The 23,918-nt window shown below is 46.9% G+C and overlaps 1 protein-coding gene across 1 annotated transcript in view; it reads left to right on the top strand.

The window, feature by feature from the left end:
- Positions 1-23,918, top strand: part of LOC140122851 (protein unc-93 homolog A-like) — a 147,677-nt gene that overhangs the window by 95,799 nt on the left and 27,960 nt on the right. Inside the window, exons 7-8 of the mRNA XM_072144097.1 lie at positions 215-350; positions 21,233-21,387. Of these exons, the coding sequence (XP_072000198.1) occupies positions 215-350; positions 21,233-21,387 (291 nt within the window). The remainder of the gene's footprint in view (positions 1-214; positions 351-21,232; positions 21,388-23,918) is intronic.

The following is a 23,918-nucleotide window of genomic DNA, read 5'->3' as shown; positions in this document are numbered from 1 at the left end:
TGGCCTATCACAGCAGAAGCCATGTTTTGCTGTTTTCTGAATAACAAAAAATGTCCATATCCTATAATATATCAAAAGAAAGAGCAGGGACAATGGGACAAAACCTTTAACTGTATCTGAGAACATTTGCTTCAATGCAATCTTATAGATATAACAAGTACATTCAATATACTTATCGATTACTTATTATTTTTTTCATTTTATATTTTTCAAGTCCTATGTCACATGCGCTTTGGGTATGCAGTATGTTGGTTATGTAATCATTGTTTATGGAACGACTGCCTCAATTTTTTCATATGTATTCGGAAAATTGTCAAAGTATGTAAAACGAATTTCCTTCTTTATTTCAGGTAAGATTCACATTTCTTCCCATAGAATTAAAGAGAAACTAAACTTTTGAAACATTTTTTCTTTATTTCAGAAATGAATACAGCAGGTGATAATAGTAAACTTCATAGTTAAATCAGCATCTCTGTGTCTTGTTTCTGCTCTATCATAAGCAATGAGAAGTGTATTCCAAAGCATTTAGTTCTACATTTAGCAGATAAGAAGACACATTATTAACTCTTTCTAAAGCTATAGTATTTCTACCTTGATTATGAAACTCTCTAAAGTGTTTAGACATCCAGAGACAGTCTGGAAAGAGTTAAATGGGTATTTTGGTCTGGGCATTCGCATTAAGTTTCATTAATCTGCCATATCTAAACATTTCTTCAATTAGATGTTATTAAAAAAAATGTTCCTGTGTGAAGATAATTTCTCATAAATGTAGCCATGTTGTCACTTAGAAACGAGATATCTTCCTCGGATATGGCCACCTCTACTGGAGTGATTGCACAAAGAAACAAATTGTTTTTGTATATGAAATGTTCAGGAGTTACTGCAGGTCCCACAGCAATGATAATGTGGTAATGATTGCTGAATCCTAATGGTCCTGCAGCGCATGTCTGGCCACCACTGCCAGAGTGTGAGGTGGTCGTATCCAAGGAAGCTATCTCGTTTCTAAGGGACAACATGGCAACATTTTTGAGAAATTATCTTCCCACATGAACATTTTTTTTATTAACATCCAATTGAAGAAATGTTTATATATGGCGAATGAATTTAATTAAATGTAAATGCCCTGATGGGAATACCCCTCTAAGTTATAAGGAATATTATCAGGTTCTTATTTGATCAGTGTTGTACAAGAGATGGTGCTGATTTACACAAACTTCTTAAATAAGTAAGTAAGGCAGAGAAAAAAGAAACACACAGAAACAGTTTAATATTGTCACTTGCACTATTGATTTTTAAAAGGTTGTCAAATGTTTCTGTTAAATAAATTTGAAATTGATAAATTTGGAAATGAGAAAGAGATATTGGGGGATATTTATGTATGATAGCCCCGCCGCTGCAAATTTGCAGCCCGATACATGAAGAGGCTTCTGCTTCTTGATGTATCGAGTTGCCAGTTGCGCAGCGCTTATCCTACGGCAGGCAGGGCCTGGCGTAGAAAAAAACGCAACCGGCGACTTTTCACGTATGAAAAGTCGCCGGCAGCAGCGAGTGCACAGGCGTGGGGACAGTAACGCCCCGCGCCGGCCCACTCCCGTCCGGCCGTGCCCCCTGGCCGGCCACGCCCCCCCTTCACGCCCCTTCACGCCCCACTGGCGTGAAGGTGGCGGATTGGGGAAAATAATCGCAAAAGCTAGCAATAAGCTAGCATTTGCGATTATTTCAGGGCCTCTGCGCCACTTGCGGTGCGCAGAGGTCCTGATAAATATCCCCCATTGGGTGTGTATTAGAGATGAGCGAACATACTCGTCCGAGCTTGATGCTCGATCGAGCATAAGCGTACTCGTAACTGCTCGTTGCTCGGACGAGTATTTCGCCCGCTCGAGAAAATGGCAGCTCCCGCCGTTTTGCTTTTTGGCGGACAGAAACAGAGCCAATCACAAGCCAGGAGACTCTGCACTCCACCCAGCATGACGTGGTACCCTTACACGTCGATAGCAGTGGTTGGCTGGCCAGATCAGGTGACCCTGGGATAGACTAGCCGCTGCCCGCGCTGCTCGGATCATTCTCTGTCTGGATGCCGCTAGGGAGAGAGCTGCTGCTGGTCAGGGAAAGCGTTAGGGTGTTCTATTAGCTTACTGTTAGACAGGAGTGATTCTACAACAACCCAACAGCCCTTCTTAGGGCTACAATAACGTTATACTTTTTTATTTTATTTGCTTGTGGCTGGGCTTGCTGGCACTAGTAGTGCAGCTAGTACCATATTGTGAGGAATTAGCAGGGGGACTTGCTACCGTTGTGCTTAGCTCTTAGTGACACACATATCCACCTCAAACACCAAAGTGGGAAAATTTATTAGGGGTTTGATTTCAATTAGGCACAGTCTGCCAGTTTCTTTTTATTTTACGTTTATTTTTTTAATAACTCAGTGTCATCTCATCTTGCATAGTAGTGTGCTTTAATACTTGGCTAGAAAATAGCCATAGGAGAATCCAAACGGCTTACTTACGCCTACGGTAGCGTTATATATATTTGATTTCTGGTTGATCTGCTGGTGGCTGTAGTTGCTGCAGTGCATCTACTAGCAAATTGTGAGCAATTTGGAGTGAGACTTGCGACCACTGTGTTTTGCGCTTAGTGACGCACATATCCATCGCAAAGACCGAAGTGGGAAAATTTATTAGGGCCCGGGGTTGTATTTCAATTAGGCACAGTCTGCCATTTCCTTTTTTATTTTACGTTTATTTTTTTCATAACTCAGCGTCATCTCATCTGGCATAGTAGTGTGCTTTAATACTTGGCTAGAAAATAGCCATAGGAGAATCCAAACGGCTTACTTACGCCTACAGTAGCGTTATATATATTTGATTTCTGGTTGATCTGCTGGTGGCTGTAGTTGCTGCAGTGCATCTACTAGCAAATTGTGAGCAATTTGGAGTGAGACTTGCGACCACTGTGTTTTGCGCTTAGTGACGCACATATCCATCGCAAAGACCGAAGTGGGAAAATTTATTAGGGCCCGGGGTTGGATTTCAATTAGGCACAGTCTGCCATTTCCTTTTTTATTTTACGTTTATTTTTTTCATAACTCAGCGTCATCTCATCTGGCATAGCAGTGTGCTTTCATACTTGGCTAGAAAATAGCCATAGCAATAGGATAGCATCGTTTGGTTTTAAAAACTAAAAAACACACAAAAAAAACACAAAAAAAAGTTAAAAAAAAAATTAAAGTTATAACTCTCATTTTCAAAATGTTTAACCCGAGGGCTAGGGGTAGAGGACGAGGGCGGGGACTTGGGGGCGTCCAACTACTGCAGGGGTCAGAGGCCGTGGTCCTGGGCGGGGTGAGACACCACCTGCTTATGAGGGAGCAGGGGAACGCCGCAGAGCTACACTCCCTAGGTTCATGTCTGAAGTTACTGGGACTCGTGGTAGAGCACTGTTGAGGCCAGAACAGTGCGAACAGGTGATGTCGTGGATTGCCGACAATGCTTCGAGCAATTTGTCCACCAGTCAGTCTTCCACCCAGTCCACCCATGTCACCGAAATCGGCACTCCTCCAGCTCCTGCACCTCAGCCTCCTCCCCCCCAGTCTGCCCCCTCCCAGCAAAATTTGCCATTTGAACCGGCATACTCTGAGGAACTGTTTTCTGGACCCTTCCCACAGTCACAAACCACTTGTCCGGTTGCTGATGAGCAATTTTCCGATGCCCAGGTTTTCCACCAGTCGCAGTCTGTGGGTGATGATGACCTTGTTGACGTACTGGAAGAAGTGTGTAAAGAGGTGTCCGATGATGAGGAGACACGGTTGTCAGACAGTGGGGAAGTTGTTGTCAGGGCAGGAAGTCCGAGGGGGGAGCAGACTGAGGGATCGGAGGATGATGAGGTGACAGACCCAAGCTGGGTTGAGAGGCCGGGTGAACACAGTGCTTCTGAGACGGAGGAGAGTCCTCGACCAGAACAGGTTGGAAGAGGCAGTGGTGGGGCCAGACGGAGAGGCGGGTCCAGAGCTGGTGCATCAGCGCCAAATGTGTCAACTAGTGAAGCTCCCGTGGCGAGGGCTCCTGCGGCGAGGGCTAGATTTTCAGACGTCTGGAGGTTCTTTAAGGAAACACCGGATGACCGACGGACTGTGGTGTGCCACATTTGCCAAACCAGGATCAGCAGGGGTTCCACCACTAATAGCTTAACTACCACCAGTATGCGCAGGCATATGAATGCTAAACACCCCACTCAGTGGCAACAAGCGCGTTCACCTCCGGCCGTGCACACCACTGCTCCTTCCCCTGTGTCAGCCCCCTGCCCAGGACCCTGCCACAAAAACCCCATCGTCGCCTCCACGATCCTCCACAGCATCCACCAGCGTTCAGCTCTCCATACCCCAGACGCTGGAGCGGAAACGCAAATATAGTGCAACCCACCCGCACGCCCAAGCCCTTAATGTGCACATCTCCAGATTGCTAAGCCTGGAGATGCTGCCCTATAGGCTAGTAGAGACCGAGGCCTTTCGCAGCCTCATGGCGGCGGACGCCCCTCGGTATTCGGTCCCCAGCCGCCACTACTTTTCCCGATGTGCCGTCCCAGCCCTGCACCAGCACGTGTCAGACAACATAATCCATGCCCTGACCAACGCCGTTTCTGACAAGGTCCACCTGACCACGGACACGTGGACGAGTGCTGCCGGGCAGGGCCACTATATATCGCTGACGGCACATTGGGTTAACTTGGTGGAGGCTGGGACCGAGTCTGACCCTGCGGCTGGTCATATACTGCCGACGCCGAGGATTGCGGGGCCTACCTCGGTCCAGGTGTTTCAGGCCTACTATGCCTCCTCCTCCTCCCACCCCTCCTTCACCTCCTCCTCCGAACGACCATCCGTGGGTATGGCGCCATCAGTCGGTAGCTCTAGGCACAGCAGCAGTGCCGTCGCTAAGCGACAGCAGGCGGTGCTCAAACTGCTGAGCCTAGGCGATAAAAGGCACACCGCCCAAGAACTATTACAGGGCATCACGGCGCAGACTGATCTGTGGCTGGCACCGCTGAACCTGAAGCCAGGCATGGTTGTGTGTGACAACGGCCGTAACCTGGGGGCGGCTCTGCAACTCGGCAGACTGACACATGTGCCATGCCTGGCCCATGTGTTAAATCTGATAGTTCAGCGTTTCCTCAAGACATACCCCAATCTGTCTGATTTGCACACGAAGGTGCGCCGCATCTGTGCGCATTTCAGGAAGTCCAGCACAGATGCTGCCACTCTCAGGGCAGTGCAGCGCCGCCTCCAACTGCCCGCTCACCGACTGTTGTGCGACGTGCCCACGAGGTGGAATTCAACACTGACCATGTTATCCAGAGTTTACCAGCAGCGCCGAGCGATTGTAGACTGCCAGATGTCAACTTCCACCAGAACTGGTAGTCAGGTCGGTCAGCTTCCTCAATTCTACAATGAGGAGTGGACGTGGATGTCTGATATCTGTCAGGTGCTGAGTAACTGAGGAGTCAACACAGATGGTCAGTGGCGATGCCGCCATCATCAGCCTCACCATCCCGCTGCTTGGCCTGTTGAAAAACTCTCTGGTCAGCATGAAGTCGGAAGCTTTGCGCTCCTCACAAGAGACGGGGGAAGAAGATTCCTTTGTTGATAGCCAAAGCACCCTTAGGTCTGTTTCTCAGCGCATATCGGAGGAGGTGGAGGTGGATGAGGATGAGGAGGAAGAGGAGGAGAATGTTGGCGAGACACAAGAGGGGACCATTGTTGAGTCCTTCACTGTTGAGCGTGTATGGGCAGAAGAAGAGGAGTTGGAGGAGTTGGAGGAGGAGGAAATGGACAGTCAGGCCAGTGAGGGGAGTGAATTCTTACGCGTTGGTACTCTGGCGCATATGGCAGATTTCATGCTAGGCTGCCTTATCCCGTGACCCTCGCGTTCAAAGAATTTATTCCAGCACCGATTACTGGGTGTTCACTCTCCTGGACCCACGGTACAAGCAAAATCTTTCCACTCTCATCCCTGGAGAGGAAAGGAGTGTGAGAATGCATGAATACCAGCAGGCCCTGGTGCACAAGCTGAAACAGTATTTCCCTTCTGACAGCGCTAGCGGCAGAGTGCGTAGTTCTGCGGGACAAGTAGCGAGGGAGAGTAGGCGAGCAGGCAGCTTGTCCAGCACTGGCAAGGGTACGCTTTACAAGGCTTTTGCCAGTTTTATGTCACCCCAGCAAGACACTGTCACCTGTCCCCAGTCTCGGCAGAGTAGGGCTGATCTTTACAGAAAGATGGTGAGGGAGTACGTAGCTGACCATACCATCGTCCTAAATGATCACACAGCTCCCTACAACTACTGGGTTTCAAAGCTGGACATGTGGCACGAACTGGCGCTGTACGCCTTGGAGGTTCTTGCCTGCCCTGCCGCTAGCGTCTTGTCCGAGCGGGTTTTCAGTGCAGCTGGTGGCATCATCACCGATAAGCGTACACGCCTGTCGACTGACAGCGCTGACAGGCTGACGCTTATCAAGATGAATAAAGCCTGGATTTCTCCTAATTTCCAATCTCCACCAGGTGAAGGAAGCTCAACCTGAATAATTTATCCACTCCTCCTCCTCCTCATTTTCCTCCTTCTCCTCCTCTTTGTACAGTAAAGCAGAGGAAACTGGCTATTTTTTGACAGGGCCCACTGGCTCTAGCTATAGTACTTTATGCATTTAATTTTTCTGGAGGGCCACCGACCCGGTCCTCTGTTTTAAACAATTTTTGGGAGTGCCACATACAGGCACTCAATCTATTCAATTTTTCTGGAGGGCCACCTACCTGCTCCTCTGGTTTGAAAACTTTTTTGGACTGCCACATACAGGCACTCAATCTATTCAATTTTTCTGGAGGGCCACCTACCTGCTCCTCTGGTTTGAAAACTTTTTTGGACTGCCACATACAGGCACTCAATCTATTCCATTTTTCTGGAGGGCCACCTACCTGCTCCTCTGGTTTGAAAACTTTTTTGGACTGCCACATACAGGCACTCAATCTATTCCATTTTTCTGGAGGGCCACCTACCTGCTCCTCTGGTTTGAAAACTTTTTTGGACTGGCACATACAGGCACTATCCAAATTGAATTGTCTCCATATCAGCCTCCACAAGTTGTCTCCATTGCTACCTCCAAAAGTCGTCCATATAGCTGCCTCCATACATCGTCCCTTTATCAAACGAGGTGTGTCAGGCCGAAATTTGGGTTGTTTTCATGGATTCCACATCAAAGTTGTTAACTTTGTCGCCACCCTGCTGTGTTATCCACAAAATACACTGGCAAACTTTTACCATTTACGGATATTATTTCAGCGCTTCTTGCGCATCTGTTTACATTCCCCTCACCCGCCATATCCTAAACGTATAAGAACGCTACTACACTTGATCTTATACAAAAGGTTCTTAGAAGTGCTGTTTGGGGAGTAGCCTAGAGACAGGGGCTTGGATTGGCGAAAGCTCGCCTGGCAGCGGAGCGCCAGCTCCATGCCAAGAACCAACTAACATAGTTTTAACTGCAGCACCTTTAATCTACTACTAGTTCACTGCCTCCATACATGGCCGCCTTATCAAACGTGCTGTGTCAGGCAGAATTTTGGGTTGTTTTCATGGCTTCCACAACAAACTTGTTAACTTTGTCGCCACCCTGCTGTGTAATCCTCAAAATATACTGGCAAACTTTTACCATTTACAGATATTATCTCAGCGCTTCTTGCGCATCTGTTTACATTCCCCTCACCCGCCATATTCCAAACTTATAAGAACGCTACTACACTTAACTTGGTGCAGGCTGGGACCGAGTCTGACCCTGGGGCTGGTCATATACTGCCGACCCAGAGGATTGCGGGGCCTACCTCGGTCCAGGTGTTTCAGACCTACTATGCCTCCTCCTCCTCCCACCCCTCCTCCACCTCCTCCTCCTCCGAATTACCATCTGTGGGCATGGCGCCATCAGTCGGTAGCTCTAGGCACAGCAGCAGTGCCGTCGCTAAGCGACAGCAGGCGGTGCTCAAACTGCTGAGCCTAGGTGATAAAAGGCACACCGCCCAAGAGCTATTACAGGGCATTCCCCATCAAACTTGTTAACTTTGTCGCCACCGTGCTGTGTAAGCCACAAAATATACTGGAAAGCTTTTTTCATTTACGGATATTATTTCAGCGCTTCTTGCGCATCTGTTTACATTCCCCTCACCCGCCATATCCCAAACTTATAAGAACGCTACTACACTTGATCTTATACAAAAGGTTCTTAGAAGTGCTGTTTGGGGAGTAGCCTAGAGACAGGGGCTTGGATTGGCAAAAGCTCGCCTGGCAGCGGAGCGCCAGCTCCATGCCAAGATCCAACTAACATAGTTTTAACTGCAGCACCTTTAATCTACTACTAGTTCACTGCCTCCATACATGGTCCCCTTATCAAACGAGCTGTGTCAGGCAGAATTTTGGATTGTTTTCATGGCTTCCATGTTAACTTTGTCGCCACCCTGCTGTGTAATCCACAAAATATACTGGCAAACTTTTATCATGTACCGATATTATTTGAGCGCTTCTTGCTCACCTCCTTTGGTTCCTCTCTGCCACCCATTGGTTTGAAGCCTGAGTCCATTTAGGGTATGTTGCCATGACACTCTCTAGCCTGCCGCTGCTGCCGCTGCCGCTGCCTCTGCATGCCGTCCCCTATAGTGTCAGGGTCAATTATTGGATGTTTTAGATGCTATCTAGCCTCATTCGGTCACTCTGTCATGGCCATGCTGTTGCCCATAATTTTGGCATAATGGTGCGATTAAGCAGCCTCAGAGGCATCCATGCATGCTGCCCCTGCTGTTTCCTGTCCATTTCCGTGGTGTTTCCATCCTTTTCTGAGGTTCCCAGGTGTTTGGCCAAGCTTCCCTGTGCAGAGCCTTGGTCCCCTTGAAAAATGCTCGAGTCTCCCATTGACTTCAATGGGGCTCGTTACTCGAAACGAGCACTCGAGCATCGGGAAAAGTTCGTCTCGAATAACGAGTACCCGAGCATTTTAGTGCTAGCTCATCTCTAGTGTGTATCATTCCAGTTATTTCAGTTTTCCGTTTTCAGAATGTTTCAATTTGTTGCAATGTACCGATTTGTGGCTTTTTGGTGACTTTTACCAACTCATCCCACATTTTTAGACATTTAGCATGTGAATCTGGAAGTGCTAGACAGATTTATAAAGTGTGACTTTTCAAAAAAGTCACAAATTAAGGCAGAAACCTTCTCCAGTACCTTCTGGTGTAGGAAAAACATAAGAACTAGTTGAATCAAAATTTTAGACTTTTGTATGAATTTTTCACCAAAATCCTTTTTAGCTCATTGCTAGCTTGGTTTGGACCAAGTTCTTCTAACTTCACTTGTGTCTATTTGTATCTGCCTGTCTATCTCCGTTCATTTTTCATCTTTTTTGAGCACATGCTAGAAGTAGTAACTCTTGTGCAGGGTCTGCACCTAATGTATATACTCGTGTATAAGCCGAGTTTTTTTTCGTGAATGTCCCCTCGGCTTATACACGAGTCTATTATAAAAAAAAAAGACCCAGTTAAAAAAAATAAACTTAAATACTCACCCTCCGACGTCAGCGATGTCGGCGCGGCTTACCGATGTCCCCGATGTCAGCGCGTCCTGTCTTCTTTCTTCTCCGCGGTTCCTCTTCTTTCTTCCGGCATTGACGCGGCCATGTTTTCTTCATGGCCGCGCATACTATGACGTCAGCAGTGGCCGCGTCTTATTATGTGCCTGCTAGAAGAAAAGATGGCCGCGTCCATGCCGGAAGAATGAAGAGGAGCCGCGGAGAAGAAAGAAGACAGGACGCGCTGACATCGGGGACATCGGTAAGCAGCGCCGACATTGGGAAGCCGCACTGACGTCGGAGGGTGAGTATTTAAGTTTATTTTTTTAAGGTCCGTGGGGGCAGGCTGCTGTATACTACTAGGGGCTGCTGTGTACTACAAGGGGCTTGCTGTATACTACTAGGGGCTGCTGTATACTACTAGGGGCTGCCGTATACTACTGGTGGCTGATGTATAGTACTAGGGGCTTGCTGTATACTACTAGGGGCTGCTAAATACTACATGGCGGCTGACAGACTGTATACTACTGGGGGCCGACAGACTGTATACTACTGGGGGCCGACAGGCTGTATACTACTGGGGGCTGACAGGCTGTATACTACTGGGGGCTGGCAGGCTGTATACTATTGGGGGGGATTGACCAATGCATTTCCCACCCTCGGCTTATACTCGAGTCAGTAGTTTTTCCCAGTTTTTGTTGGTAAAATTAGGGGTCTCGGCTTATACTCGGGTCGGCTTATACTCGAGTATATACGGTATTTCTCTTTGTCTTGACAGAATATCCATCCCTACCATCCTACTCTTCTATGAAGAACATAAACGCTATTCTAAATCAGATGCAGGGTCTGATTCAAATGGTCTAGAACAGTGATGGCAAACCTTTTAGATCATGAGTGCCCAAACTTCAACCATAAGCCACCTTTTTATGGCAAAGTGCCAGCACAGCAATTTAGGCAGTAAGTTATTGCTGAGAACACCAACGCAGTTGAAAGGAGTATGGAAAATTCGGACTATTGCAGATTCTCTACAGGGTGCCTGTGTACAGGAAGAATCGTTGGGCCAACATTCTTTGAGCCCTGTATGGTGAGCTCTATTCTGGGGTGATGGCCTGGTTGCCCACAGAGAAGGCTCCGAGTGCCACCTCTGGCACCCGTGCCATAGGTTCACCGCCACTGGTCTAGAACCTGGCTGAGTATGTTCAGCTGCAGGAACAGAGCGCTCCTCCTAGTTTAGGTCAATCAGTGTCGGAACCAAAAGTTAAGTTAACAAATATTTAGTGGAGACAGAAAGCTTTTCTTTTCCTTTATTTTGTTTTAAGACCCCAGTCCTCTGGAAATTATGTCCTGAGAGTCAGCCAGTGTCAGAACCTAAATTTAAGTGGTTCAAAACTCCAGTTCTCTGGTAATGATGTCCTACAGTTGGACCAATTTATTTTTTATTTTTTGCATGAGGATCCTTGGGAATGAGCACTTTCTTCCATTCCTAAGATGTCTTCTGATGTATTTTTCTTTGCTTTGGTGCTCTTGTATGAGGAACCAGACAATGCTGCTAATGCTATAGAGAGATGTCCTCTGCACCTGTCCCTTCTTCTCTATCTCCTTCCACTTCCTACTAAGATCTAAATAGAACCTGTGGCATGCTGAAAAACCCATTCAAGCAAGAACTGCTGTATGTCATGACATGAACATAAAGACTATCACCTAATGAAGTCTCTCTGCTTCTTTTAAAGTAATCCCGGTCATCTGATAAGGCCCTTTTCAAACAAGCCCACCGGTGGAAAAATGCAGTGCCTCTATGTTGGCAAGGTCTTAATTGATTCAGGGGCTGCTGTCAGTTTTGTCAATTCAAATTCATTTTGGCTTTAGATTTTGCAAGGTCTGCCTAATCCAATCCAGATAACTGGTGTTAATGCTGCTCACTTGTGAGGGGGTAGTTTCAATTCTGTACTCTGGAAGTTTTCATGAGAGTTGGTGTTATTCATGTTGAGAAATGTTGCTTGTTTGTTTTGAAAGATCTGTCTGTCGATGTAGTCCTTTGTCTACTCTGGCTTCAAGCTTAACCGTTGTTCTGATCAAAAAAAACATATTTCTGTTCCAGGTGTTCCTGGGAAACATTGCCAGTATTCCAGGTATTTTGCCTATGAGTCTCCTTTTAGTACCTTTGCAGCCTTGTCCATAGCAACTAGGGCCATTTCAAGCTTTTTTGCTGTCTGAAAAGAAAATTGAAATGATGAGCCCACCTATCGTTCAACCTGTTCCCCTGCTATATTTGGCTTACCAAAATTGCAGAGAAATCTATAAAAAACATCTACAACCTAATCTGCAGCATGGCTGTATGCTTGCCCTATCTGTGGCCTGGACAAGCATACATAAGTGTGAAAATAGTCTTAGGGTACCCACTCACGTTGTGTATTACCTGTGGATTTGAAGTGTGACGTATGCATGTAGTAAATCTGTAGTGTAATACAGTAGCAGTGTAGTTTGAGGGAAAATATCTCTCACAGATGCCCCCCGGCCCAGAATTACCTTTCTAAGAGCCTGCGTCCCATCCGCCTAGGCTGGGCGCGTCCCCCTGTCGGCTCTTCAAGACTTAAAGGGTCAGCATCCTCCTTATTGGCGCTGATTAATCCGGCTCAGCCTTTTAATCCGGCACCTCCCTTCCTGCCTCGCCAGATCTTCAGCATCAATTCCTGCGAAAGCCCTCCTGCGTTTTGAGTGTCCTCCGTGTTCCTGTGTTTCCAGTGCTCCTCTGTGTTCCTGTCATCCGGTCCTATCTGCCTGTACCGTGTGCCAGTTCCTGCATTCCTGTTTCATCTACCATTTCATCCATGCCTGTTCCATGTGCCTGCTCCTGCGTTTCTGCCGTGAGTTCCAGATCATCCTCCTAAGCCGTTCTCCTGCTGTTACTCCAGGGTCGGACTGTGTCCTGCATCTCCATAATATCTTGTCTGCCACCGTGGGCCTAGTCGCTCCCGTGGAATGACCTGGTGGCACCCCAGGTGAAGACCAGGTGCCACTTAGACTCCTTTCCTGGGTGTCGGCTACTACCATCTCCCGCGGTCCACAGACTCTGAATCCTGACAGTCGTCTATACGAACTGTCAAAAATCTGTGACAGTAAGATCCGGCCAGGGACCCCGCAAAGGATACACCTCCGGAACGTAGCATTGTATCCTGGCAGTCTCAGCAAATTGCTGCTCAAGGTGAACTACTAGGCAAATTTGCCGCTGCGATTCAACAGCTGCTTGATTCCTAGCAACAAGCTTCTGCATCTACTCCTACTTCCCCTCCACCCGCCCAGCCACGACTCAGCCTTTCTATGCCCTATTCGCCACGAAGCCGAAGTTTATGCTGATTCGCAGGAATGAAGTTGGTTTTTTCCCCTCATGTTTCTGCTAAATGGGCGCGAGAACAAAGTGTTACATGTGGCACTCTGGGAAGGAGAAAGGAACACCCTCAATGACATCTGCAGACCTGTAAGCCAATCAGCGACCGGCAGGCTTATGTGATGTCACACAGCCCTATAAAACCCAGCCATTTTCTATCTCAGCACTTTACACTTCATGTTGTAGCATCCAGCTGCTGCTATTGTACTGTGCGATTCTTGCTGCAATCCCTCGCTGTTCTCTAAGGGGGTTCTATATACCCCAAATAGCAGTTTTATTTAGTGACAAAATCGGATAGGAAGAAATCTGTTTGACTTTCATGCATCTGCAGTAGTGATTGGTGGACCAATCCTTGGTTGTTCTTTAAGGGGGATCTGTATACCCCAAATAGCGGTTCTATTTAGTGACAAGATCGAATAGGAAGAAATCTGTTTGACTTTCATGCATCTGCAGTAGCGATTGGTGGACCAATCCTTGGTTGTTCTTAAAGGGGGGTCTGTATACCCCAAATAGCAGTTCTATTTAGTGACAAAATCGAATAGGAAGAAATCTGTTTGACATTCATGCATCTGCAGTAGTGAGCTGTCAGTTGTGGGGTATCTGTATAACGCACATTGCAATACCTTTTGGGGGCTCTAGTTTACAGCCAGATTTACGTGTCAAATCCACATAGTTTATACAGTGATTTTCGCTGAAATTACACTGTCAGTTGTGGGGTATCTGTATAACGCACATTGCAATACCTTTTGGGGGCTCTAGTTTACAGCCAGATTTACATGTCAAATCCACGTAGTTTATAAACCACTTTGTCAGACGGAAAGGTGGCAGGTGGAGCAGGCAGAGGTGGCAGCACAGTAAGGGGATGTCGCAGCAGGGGTGACTCTGTGAGGCCAGAACTGCCATTGTCATCTAGTGGCAGTGTGTTGATCAACAACCCAAAGGTTGTTGAATGATTGACTAGGTCATCCAATTCCTCAAATATAACATCTGACAACCCCAGCCAAGAGTCCGTAGGTTCCTCTGATACAACAATTAGTTGGCATGGCCCAGGAGCAGGTCAGCGCCCTCACCTGTCCTCAACCAGGCTCTGTGCTGTTCCTTTCCCACAGTCTGAGCTCAGGGCCACTATTCAGCGAGGACGAAGTGTTTGAGGACAGTCAGCAGCTGCTTTGCAGTGAAGAGGTGGGGCAGACTTCCGCTGCTTCCTGCAGTAGGCAGGCTGTGCATACTGACACTAGTGAGGAGAGTAGCAGTGACCAGGAAACGTAAATTGACGATGATGTAGCTGATCGCACTTGGGAGCTGGGTGTAGCAGGGGATTCATCATCATCGGGCGAAGAGAGTGTCAGCTTGCGGAGCAGGCAGCAAGTCGCTACTGTGGCTGTGAGTCAGCAGGGTGGCAACAGTGTGAGGACGGGAGCCAAACGTCCGCGGGTTACAAATCCCGATTCGCAGGCCCAAATAAGCAGTGGCACAGGGGCTCAGTGAGGCAGCGGCGGTAGTAGTCACTCAGTGCAGAGTGTTGGCGGTAAAATTACCACCTCAGCGGTTTGGCACTTTTATGTAAAGACACCAGAGGAGCCGAGCGTGGGTATATGTCGTATCTGCGGGAAGAAAGTGAAGCGGGCCAAAACTTGGCACCACGGCCCTGCGCCAACACATGCAGCGTCACCATCCAATGGCCTGGGAGAAACGGGTGTCAGATGTGGGCCATCCTGCAGGCGCAGGAACAGCAGCAGCACCTAGTGGCACACATGCTGTTTCAGCAAGTCAAGGCTCCAGCACCTCTGCCGAAGGGAGCTGTTTGTTTTTGACATCATCTCCCGGTCCAGATGCTCCTGCTCCTCGCTATGCATAGCGCCAGCAGTCGTTGAGCGAGGCGATTACAAAAAGACAACTCTATGCATCCAGTCATCCTAAGGTGCAGAAGCTGACCATGCTCTTGTCGAAGTTGTTGGTACTGCAGTCTCTCCCTTTCCAATTTGTGGACTCTGCACCCTTCAGAGAACTAATGGCTTGTGCCAAACCGAGGTGGAGAGTTCCAAGCTGCAATTTTTTTTCCAAAAAGGCTGTGCCAGCCCTTCACCAATATGTACAACAGAAGGTGGGCCAGTCCTTGAGCTTATCAGTTTCTTCCAAGTTCCACGGCAGCGCAGATGTGTGGAGCTGTAATTATGGTCAGGGCCAGTATATGTCCTTTACGGCCCACTGGGTGAATGTGCTTCCCGCCCAGCCACACCAACAACTTCCACAAGAGACGGCGCTTTCTCCTCCACGTTGTCAAACTGTTACTCCTGCGCCAGTGTCCGCCTCCTCCTCCTTCTCCACCACCACCTCAGCCTCCACAAGTGCTGCTCCATCATACCACATGTGCAGGGCACAGCGGTGTCACGCAGTTCTACACCTGGTTTGCCTGGGCAAACGAAGTTACGCAGGGGAGGAACTGCTCCGCGTCATGCAAGAAGAAATCAATGTGTGGCTTTCTCCACGACAAATAAAAATCCGAACCATGGTGACAGACAATGGGAGGAAAATGGTGTCCGCGCTGGACAGAGGAGGGATGGTCCATGCGCCCTGCATGGCGCACGTGTTCAATCTGGTAGTCACCAAGTTCATCCTGCAGGATGAATAACGTCATTCCACTGCTTCATGTCCTGGAACTCATGCTGCAAAATCTGTCTGGTCAGGGCACTGAAGAAGTGGAGAGTACATCTCACGGCCACATGAGTCCGGTGGGGGCTGAACTGGAGGAGGAAGACATTGGAGCCCAAGCAGAGGTTGTGGTTTTTCTACTCAGGTGACAGGAGAGAAGGAGCAGGAGCATCCGGAGGAGGTAGAAGACGAAGCAGATGACCCAGAAGCACCGTGGCAGTATACTGTGGATATGGTGACTGGGAGTCCCTCAGAGTCACCTCAGATGGCCCGCAGCATGCTGCTTTGCCTAACTAGTGACAGACGAATAGTTAACATCCAGGATAGATATGACTTTTGGCTCTCCACCCTCTTGGACACTCGCTACCGGTTGCGTGGGTCCGGTTGCATGGCTGCAACTTGCGAAGTTTGCAGTAGAGAAGCTGTCCTGCCCGGCCAGTAGTGTGGCATCAGAGCGGGTGTTCAGTGCGGCGGGGGCCATCGTTACCCCCAGGAGAACCCGCTTGTCCACCCGTAATGTGGAGAGACTGACCTTTGTCAAGATGAATCAGGCTTGGATCGGCCAGGATTTCAACTCACCAATGCCTAATGCATCAGATTAGATCAGCCATGACGCCTCCTCCAAACGTTGAGAAATGAGTCGGGTTCTAACTACCTGCCTCACTATTCTGATGCTGCCACCCGCCTGATGCCACACATCTGCTGCTAGTTGCACCATCTGCCTCCTACAATCTTTACCAGGGACTGGAATTGTCCTCCACCTCCACACTATATCATGGTGCCACTCTGCAGGCTCCTGCTGCTTCTGATGCCACCTTCACACTATATCATTTTGACACTCTGCGGGCTCCTGCTGCTGCTTCTGAAGCCACCTTCAACTATATGATTGAGCCACTCTGCAGGCTCCTGCTGCTGCTGCTTCTGATGCCGCCTTCACACTATATCATTGTGCCACTCTGCGGGCTCCTGCTGCAGCTGCTTCTGATGCCACCAACACACTATATCATTATGCCACTCTGCCGCTCTTGCTGCTTCTGATGCCACCTTCACACTATATCATTGTGCCACTCTGCGGGCTCCTGCTGCTTTTGATACCACCAACACACTATATCATTGTGCCACTCTGCGGGCTCCTGCTGCTTTTGATGCCACCAACACACGATATCATTGTGCCACTCTGTGGGCTCCTCCTGCTGCTGCTGCTACTGATGCCACCTTCACACTATATCATTATGCCACTCTGCAGGCTCCTGCTGCTGCTGCTTTTGATGCCACCAACACACTATATCATTGTGCCACTCTGCTGCTCTTGCTGCTTCTGATGCCACCTTCACACTACATCATTGTGCCACTCTGCGGGCTCCTGCTGCTTCTGATGCCACCAACACACTATATCATTGTGCCACTCTGTGGGCTCCTCCTGTTGCTGCTGCTACTGATGCCACCTTCACACTATATCATTGTGCCACTCTGCGGGCTCCTGCTGCTGCTTTTGATGCCACCAACACACTATATAATTGTGCCACTCTTTGGGCTCCTCCTGCTGCTGCTGCTACTGATGCCACCTTCACACTCTTATCATTGTTCCACTTTGTGGCCTCCTGTTGCGGCTGCTGCTGTTACCACCTCCACACTATATAATTGTACCACTCTGTCGCTTTCCCTGTTACTGCCACCATGTTGCTGCCACCTGTGGAATCCTGCTGCTGATGCCACCTCCACACTAAATCATTGTGCCACTCTGTGACTATCCCTGTTGCGGCCACCATGTTTCTGCCACCTGTGGGCTCCTATATTATACACTATATTATACACTATATTATTTTGCCACTCTGAAAACTCCTGCTGATGCTGCTACTGATGCCACCTCCACACTATATAGTTGAGCCACTCTGCGGGCTCCTGCTTCTGCTGCTGATGCCACCATCACACTATATCATTGTTCCACGCTGTGGCTACCATGTTGCCACCACCTCCACACCTCTGACCCCATGTTGCTGCTGCTGTTGGCGCCACCTTTGCAGTTCCTTTTTGTCAAAGACCTGATATTTTCAGGAAAACTGTAATGTATAATGGATGTGGCGTCTCAAATCTACAAATTAAAATTTACATTGAATTCTTCTAATTCAAATTCATTTCCAACTGCATTGTTCAATGTGGCCTCCTCTGCTGTGGGTTTTGTGGGCTCCTGCTGCTGCTGATGCCACCTCCACACTATAGCATTGTTCCACTCTGTGGCTTTCCCTAATACTGCCACCATTTTGCTGACACCTGTGGGTTCCTGCTGCTGCTTCTTCTGCCACCACCTTCGCACTCTTATCATTGTGCCCCTTTGTGGCCTCCTGTTGCTGCTTCTGATGCCACTTCCACACTATATCATTTTGCCACTCTGTGGCTTTCCATGTTGCTGCCACCATATTGCTGCCACCTGTGGGCTCCTGCTGCCGCCACCTCCACACCCTTCTCATTGTACCACTTTGTTGCCTCTTGTTGTTGCTGCCACCATGTTGCTGCCACCTGTGGACTCCTGTTGATGCCACCTTCACACTATATCATTGTGCCACTCTGTGGCTCTCCATGTTGCTGCCACCTTTGGGCTCCTGCTGCTTCTGCTGCCGCCGCCACCTCCACACTCTTATCATTGTGCCACTTTGTGGCCTACCATGTTTCTGCCACCTCCATAATTTGTCATTGTGCCACTCTGCAGCCTACTCATGCTGCTGCCAACTGATCGCTTTCTCCCTGAAACACCCTGTGATTTCCATAATGCTGTTTTCAACCTCCATCACTCTATGACGTTTCCACTATGTTTGGTTTTCCCCTTCATTTCATCTGTCAGAAGGATGAAAAGCTTCAGGATTGATAGCCAAAAGCAGGAGTGGATACAGAACACAGAGGACATGCAAGTATCCCATTTGCTGCTCATCTCTATTCTGGATCAACTCCTGTTTGTTTTTGGTTTTAGCAATACTGATGGATTATTGACCGATTGAAAGAGGACACTGACGCGTGAAAAGAAGGGCAAATTGATCAGTGACGTCAATGCAAAATTACTGCCGACATCCTCTGCACTCTTTTGGGGGCCTTTCCACATGTATCCGCGTTCAACAGAACAGGTTCTGTCGTAATCTATGGAATCATCTAATGTCAGTGTAAAAAGAGTGCGCTCTTTGATGTTATAGTGGGATCTTGGCCCTCAGCTCGGTCCTTTCGAGCTGGCACAGACGTTACCTTGTCAGGCTGCGTTCCCGCTTCACTTATTTGGGGAAGTTGGCCTACGTAAGTGCACATGGAAGTGAAGAGTGAAGCGATTCTAAGAGCCGCGGCTGTCATGTGCGTGTCATACTAAAACACAGCATTGTTTGAAGACCAAACCACGCTCCCTATGCATATTTAAGCATGGCACAACATTCTACAACACCCTACAGGCTCTCTGCAGCCAGGAAGTGCCTGTTTTTTTAACATGATTCGTTTTGATTCGATTCGGATCAAATTTTTTCAAAAAATTTGGCGAATCGGGACGAAATTAATTTTAACAAATTCCCCCATCTCTAGGTATGATTCCAGGATTCCAGACAACTCAAATCGTAATCCCGATTTAACCCCTTGGGCTCCAGTCAGGCAGTCAGGGGCACCCTTCAGGTTCAGACTGTGTTGGATTGGGTGCAACGTACCACCTTAAAGCACTTACACAGGACATTTCTTTAAAAAATGCTCTGATTGCAAATTGCACATTGTAATGAAATGGTTAACATGAGACAGCCTCAGGTCCTTGGAAGATTGCGGTACCCATGAGCAGCCATCTTTTTGAAGCTTCCGGCAGCTTTGCAGGCGGCGATCGGCGGGATAACACCCACGATTGGTGCTAGCACCGATTGCAGGTGTTACTGGTAAGTCTTTGCTGCATATTGCAGCCTGTGAGCCCTCTCTGTGCATCCACACCCGACACATACCTTACTATTACGGCACACCTCAAGCAGAGGATAAAAGCCCAATGCTTCACCTGTAAATAAGAGGGAAAAAAAACAAATTGCTGGATGGGATTTTGCTACTGGTGATGTGGTCTGGATTGTACTAAAAATTTGCATCTGGAAGTCCCTTTAGGTGAATTGGTCTAAAATGTATAGATCTTGTCTATTAATAAACATCAAACCTGTCATTTTCAGTTTAATTCTCCCGCATACTTTCAGAATTCATAATATTTTCCATGAACATATGTTAAAAAGTATGTCTTGCCAATTCTACCCCAGCTAGTCTGCCAGAATCCATTATCATTTAGGGCAATTGGAGCATGAGGTTGCTGATCCAAGGGTCCAAGGTTCTGTTTAATATCTTATTGGAAGTGGCATTGTCCTGAGGAAAGAAGGTGGCCACCTACTAATGAGGTTATAGAGAGTAGAGGGATGAAGCAGCACTGTGAATTCGGATTAAATCCAAGGGTAGGGTGCAGGCTTGTGAAGGTCTGACTTAGGGATCCCAAGTATCCAATAGGCAAAAAATGGAAAAGCAGCACTCCGTGTCAAATGGGTGTTTATTTCACCAGTGGGGATTACAACGTTTCAGCTATTACTTGAAAATGGCTACATTGAGATAGCTGAAACGTTGTAATCCCCACTGGTGAAATAGACACCCATTTGACACGGAGTGCTGCTTTTCCATTTTTTGCCTACTAATGAGGTTACATATCCTCAACCCCAATAAGTTTGATCCCTTGGGCAAGGGTGACCCCTCTTTAAAGGGGTGATTCTGTCAGAACTAATGCTGCGGGTGTCAGGTGTGGTTTGAGTGATGAACAGAAAATCCAATCAGCAGTTGAAGAAGTCTCCTGGATCTCCACATATGTTGTGAGATAGTGATGGGAAAAGTCATTGAAGGAAGATGCTTTTCCCCTAGGTTTCAGGGATGTTGTTTTGTGTAATGGAAAGCAGACACTTTCCAAGGCTGACTTTTTGTAGAAGACATAATTAAAGGAGCCCAGGAGCTGGACTGGGAAAAAAGATGTTCGTTTGTCATCTGTTCTGAGCACATACTCAGAGTAGGGTCTGTCATACAGTTGTCACCTGTGGGTTACCACAGTATTCAGTGCTATCTCTGTCTTGATACTTCTACCTAAAATAGTTGAGTTAAAACACATTACTGTTCTCCAGCCCAGAATGTCATTCATACTCTTATGGTGTAGTGTTCCACATGGTATAATAGCTCTCATCTAGGTCTATACAGTATGCTGGGAAAAGTTTTTCGAAACATGCTTAGGAAAAAAATAAAAAAGCTTTTTTTCCTTCAGCTGAGTGGCACCAGGACTAAACTCAAGCTAATAAAGTAACCCTAAGCTAAACTGCAGTAAAATAGGGTAGAATGGCCATTTATTGTTCAGCATTTACTGTATATTCTGATTCTTGCAGCAAAATTGCAACCACATAGCCATTTCTAATGTGGGGGTTCATATATTGATGCAAAAAATTGTATAAAACACTACTGCATGAAAATTACCTTTGTTTCAGTTCATGGCACAATTAGCTAAATGTCTTAAGTATAAAAAGAGTTAAAAGAAATTAATTTTTAATAAGGATATTTTAACAGGATATTTTTCTTCTTTCTTTACACAGCAATGGTTATAAACATCAGCAGTATTGCAGCACTGTTTACATGGAGGCCTCATGACTATCAGCTAGGAGTGTTTTTTGTATTTTCTGGACTTTGGGGTATTGCAGATGCTGTCTGGCAAACACTTTTAAATGGCAAGTATTTCACAAATCATAAAGTAAGATTCTAGAATCAGCATATTGTTAAACTAACCTTACCATAGGGTATCGGTATCAGATTATTGCTGTTGTCAGGCAACTCAGACAAATCAGCCCATTATATGATTACTTCATTCCATCTACCTATAATCTTCCTGCTATACGGTTTTCCTTTTTAAAGTATTCAGAAGCACATTCAGAACAAAAAAAGTCAAATAGCATATATAAAGATCCTTGGGGAAAATTCCATGTATCAGACCTCTGCTAGGTCAATATGTCTGGGGTCGTTGTTCAACCATTGTAGAGATCCCACAGAAATGTCAAAGCGCACAACATAAAATAGAAATATCATTGCAAATCAAAAGTATCCTGGCTCCTCTTAAATGTGTACAAGCATTCAACAGTATGTATTGTATTTGCAATGTTAATGCATTTTGTGCTTATGTTATATGTATACTCCCTTAAGTAATGTATAAGTGGTTGTGCAGTATATATAATATATTGGGGATGCTTTACTCGATATAATAATTTCCAGGGAATTATAAATATATAATTTATGAGGAACTAATATGCAATGTTGGGGCGGGGGTGAGGAGGCAAAAATCTTGTCAGTCAGAATCAGTAAGTAAAGCTAGTAAAAGGAAAGACCTGGTACCTGAAATATAGTGCAAAGTGTAGGAAAAGCTTTCACACCTCGTCCTAGGAAACCATACACGTGCAGCTAATTCGAAGTGCACTAATGGATGCTGACTTCACATGAAGGAACTTGTATTCCGAGTACTCCTAAAGTATTTTACAAAAAAATCATGATGCTTGAAACATGTAAGCTATAGGCATAGAATTAGACTATGAGTATTGGAAAAAACATGCCTTAATTATGGTTAGATTCTAAATGCCATGTGCCAACATTTAAAAGACAAATAGCCCATAGCAGTACACCTGAAAATACAATTACGTCACATCCTGCATAACAATTATATTTCACAAAAAAAACAAAAAACTATATATCTATATATCCGTTTGGAGAAATCAAGGTTTAATCACCAGAGTTGACAGGGCTTCTTTACTGTGAGAACTGTCAATCTGTGGAATAGCCCCCGTCAGGTGCTGGTCACAGCAGGGAAAGCAGAGAGCTTCAAGAAGGGTCTAGATGCCTTTTTACACCTAAATAACATTGATTGTTATGTTATATAGAATTGTTTCCCCTAAATCCCTTCCTCATGCAATCCCTTCCCTTCCTTGGTTGAACTTGATGGACAAGTGTCTTTTTTCAACCGTATAAACTATGGTACTATGATACATATAAATATACACTCACCGGCCACTTTATTCCTCAGAGATTTTGGTCCATATTGACATGATGGCATCACACAGTTGCCGCAGATTTGTCGGCTGCACATCCATGATGCGAATCTCCCGTTCCACCACATCCCAAAGATGCTCTATTGGATTGAGATCTGGTGACTGTGGAGGCCATTTGAGTACAGTGAACTCCGTGTCATGTTCAAGAAACCAGTTTGATATGATTCCAGCTTTATGACATGGCGCATTATCCTGCTGAAAGTAGCCATGAGATGTTGGGTACGTTGTGGTCATAAAGGGATGGACATGGTCAGCAACACTACTCAGGTAGGCTGTGGCGTTGCAACGATGCTCAATTGGTACCAAGGGGGCCAAAGAGTGCCAAGAAAATATTCCCCACACCATGACACCACCACCACCAGCCTGAACCGTTGATACAAGGCAGGATGGATCCATGCTTTCATGTTGTTGACGCCAAATTCTGACCCTACCATCCGAATGTCACAGCAGAAATCGAGACTCATCAGACCAGGCAGCGTTTTTCCAATCTTCTACTGTCCAATTTCGATGAGCTTGTGCAAATTGTAGCCTCAGTTTCCTGTTCTTAGCTGAAAGGAGTGGCACCCGGTGTGGTCTTCTGCTGCTGCCCATCTGCCTCAGAGTTCGATGTACTGTGCGTTCAGAGATGCTCTTCTGCCTACCTTGGTTGTAACGGGTGGCGATTTGAGTCACTGTTGCCTTTCTATCAGCTCGAACTAGTCTGCCCATTCTCCTCTGACCTCTGGCATCAACAAGGCATTTCCGCCTACAGAACTGCCGCTCACTGGATGTTTTTTCTTTTTCGGACCATTCTCTGTAAACCCTAGAGATGGTTGTGCGTGAAAATCCCAGTAGATCAGCAGTTTCTGAAATACTTCTGGCCCTTCTGGCCCTTCTGGCACCAACAACCATGCCACGTTCAAAGGCACTCAAAGCACCTTTCTTCCCCATACTGATGCTTGGTTTGAACTGCAGGAGATTGTCTTGACCATGTCTACATGCCTAAATGCACTGAGTTGCTGCCAGGTGATTGGCTGATTAGAAATTAAGTGTTAACAAGCAGTTGGACAGGTGTACCTAATAAAGTGGCCGGTGAGTGTATATATAAATACACATAAATGTTCACGTAAGTTGCTAATGATTCATCAGTAGATATATTGCTGTCACGGGTGGTCCCGCGAACCACATCGCGGGCTCAACAGTGCCTCTC

This window comes from Engystomops pustulosus, chromosome 3 (genome assembly GCF_040894005.1).
Source record: "Engystomops pustulosus chromosome 3, aEngPut4.maternal, whole genome shotgun sequence".
Classification (NCBI taxonomy): domain Eukaryota; kingdom Metazoa; phylum Chordata; class Amphibia; order Anura; family Leptodactylidae; genus Engystomops; species Engystomops pustulosus.
Note: the sequence above shows the minus strand (reverse complement) of the source record. Positions and strands in the feature narration are given on the sequence as shown.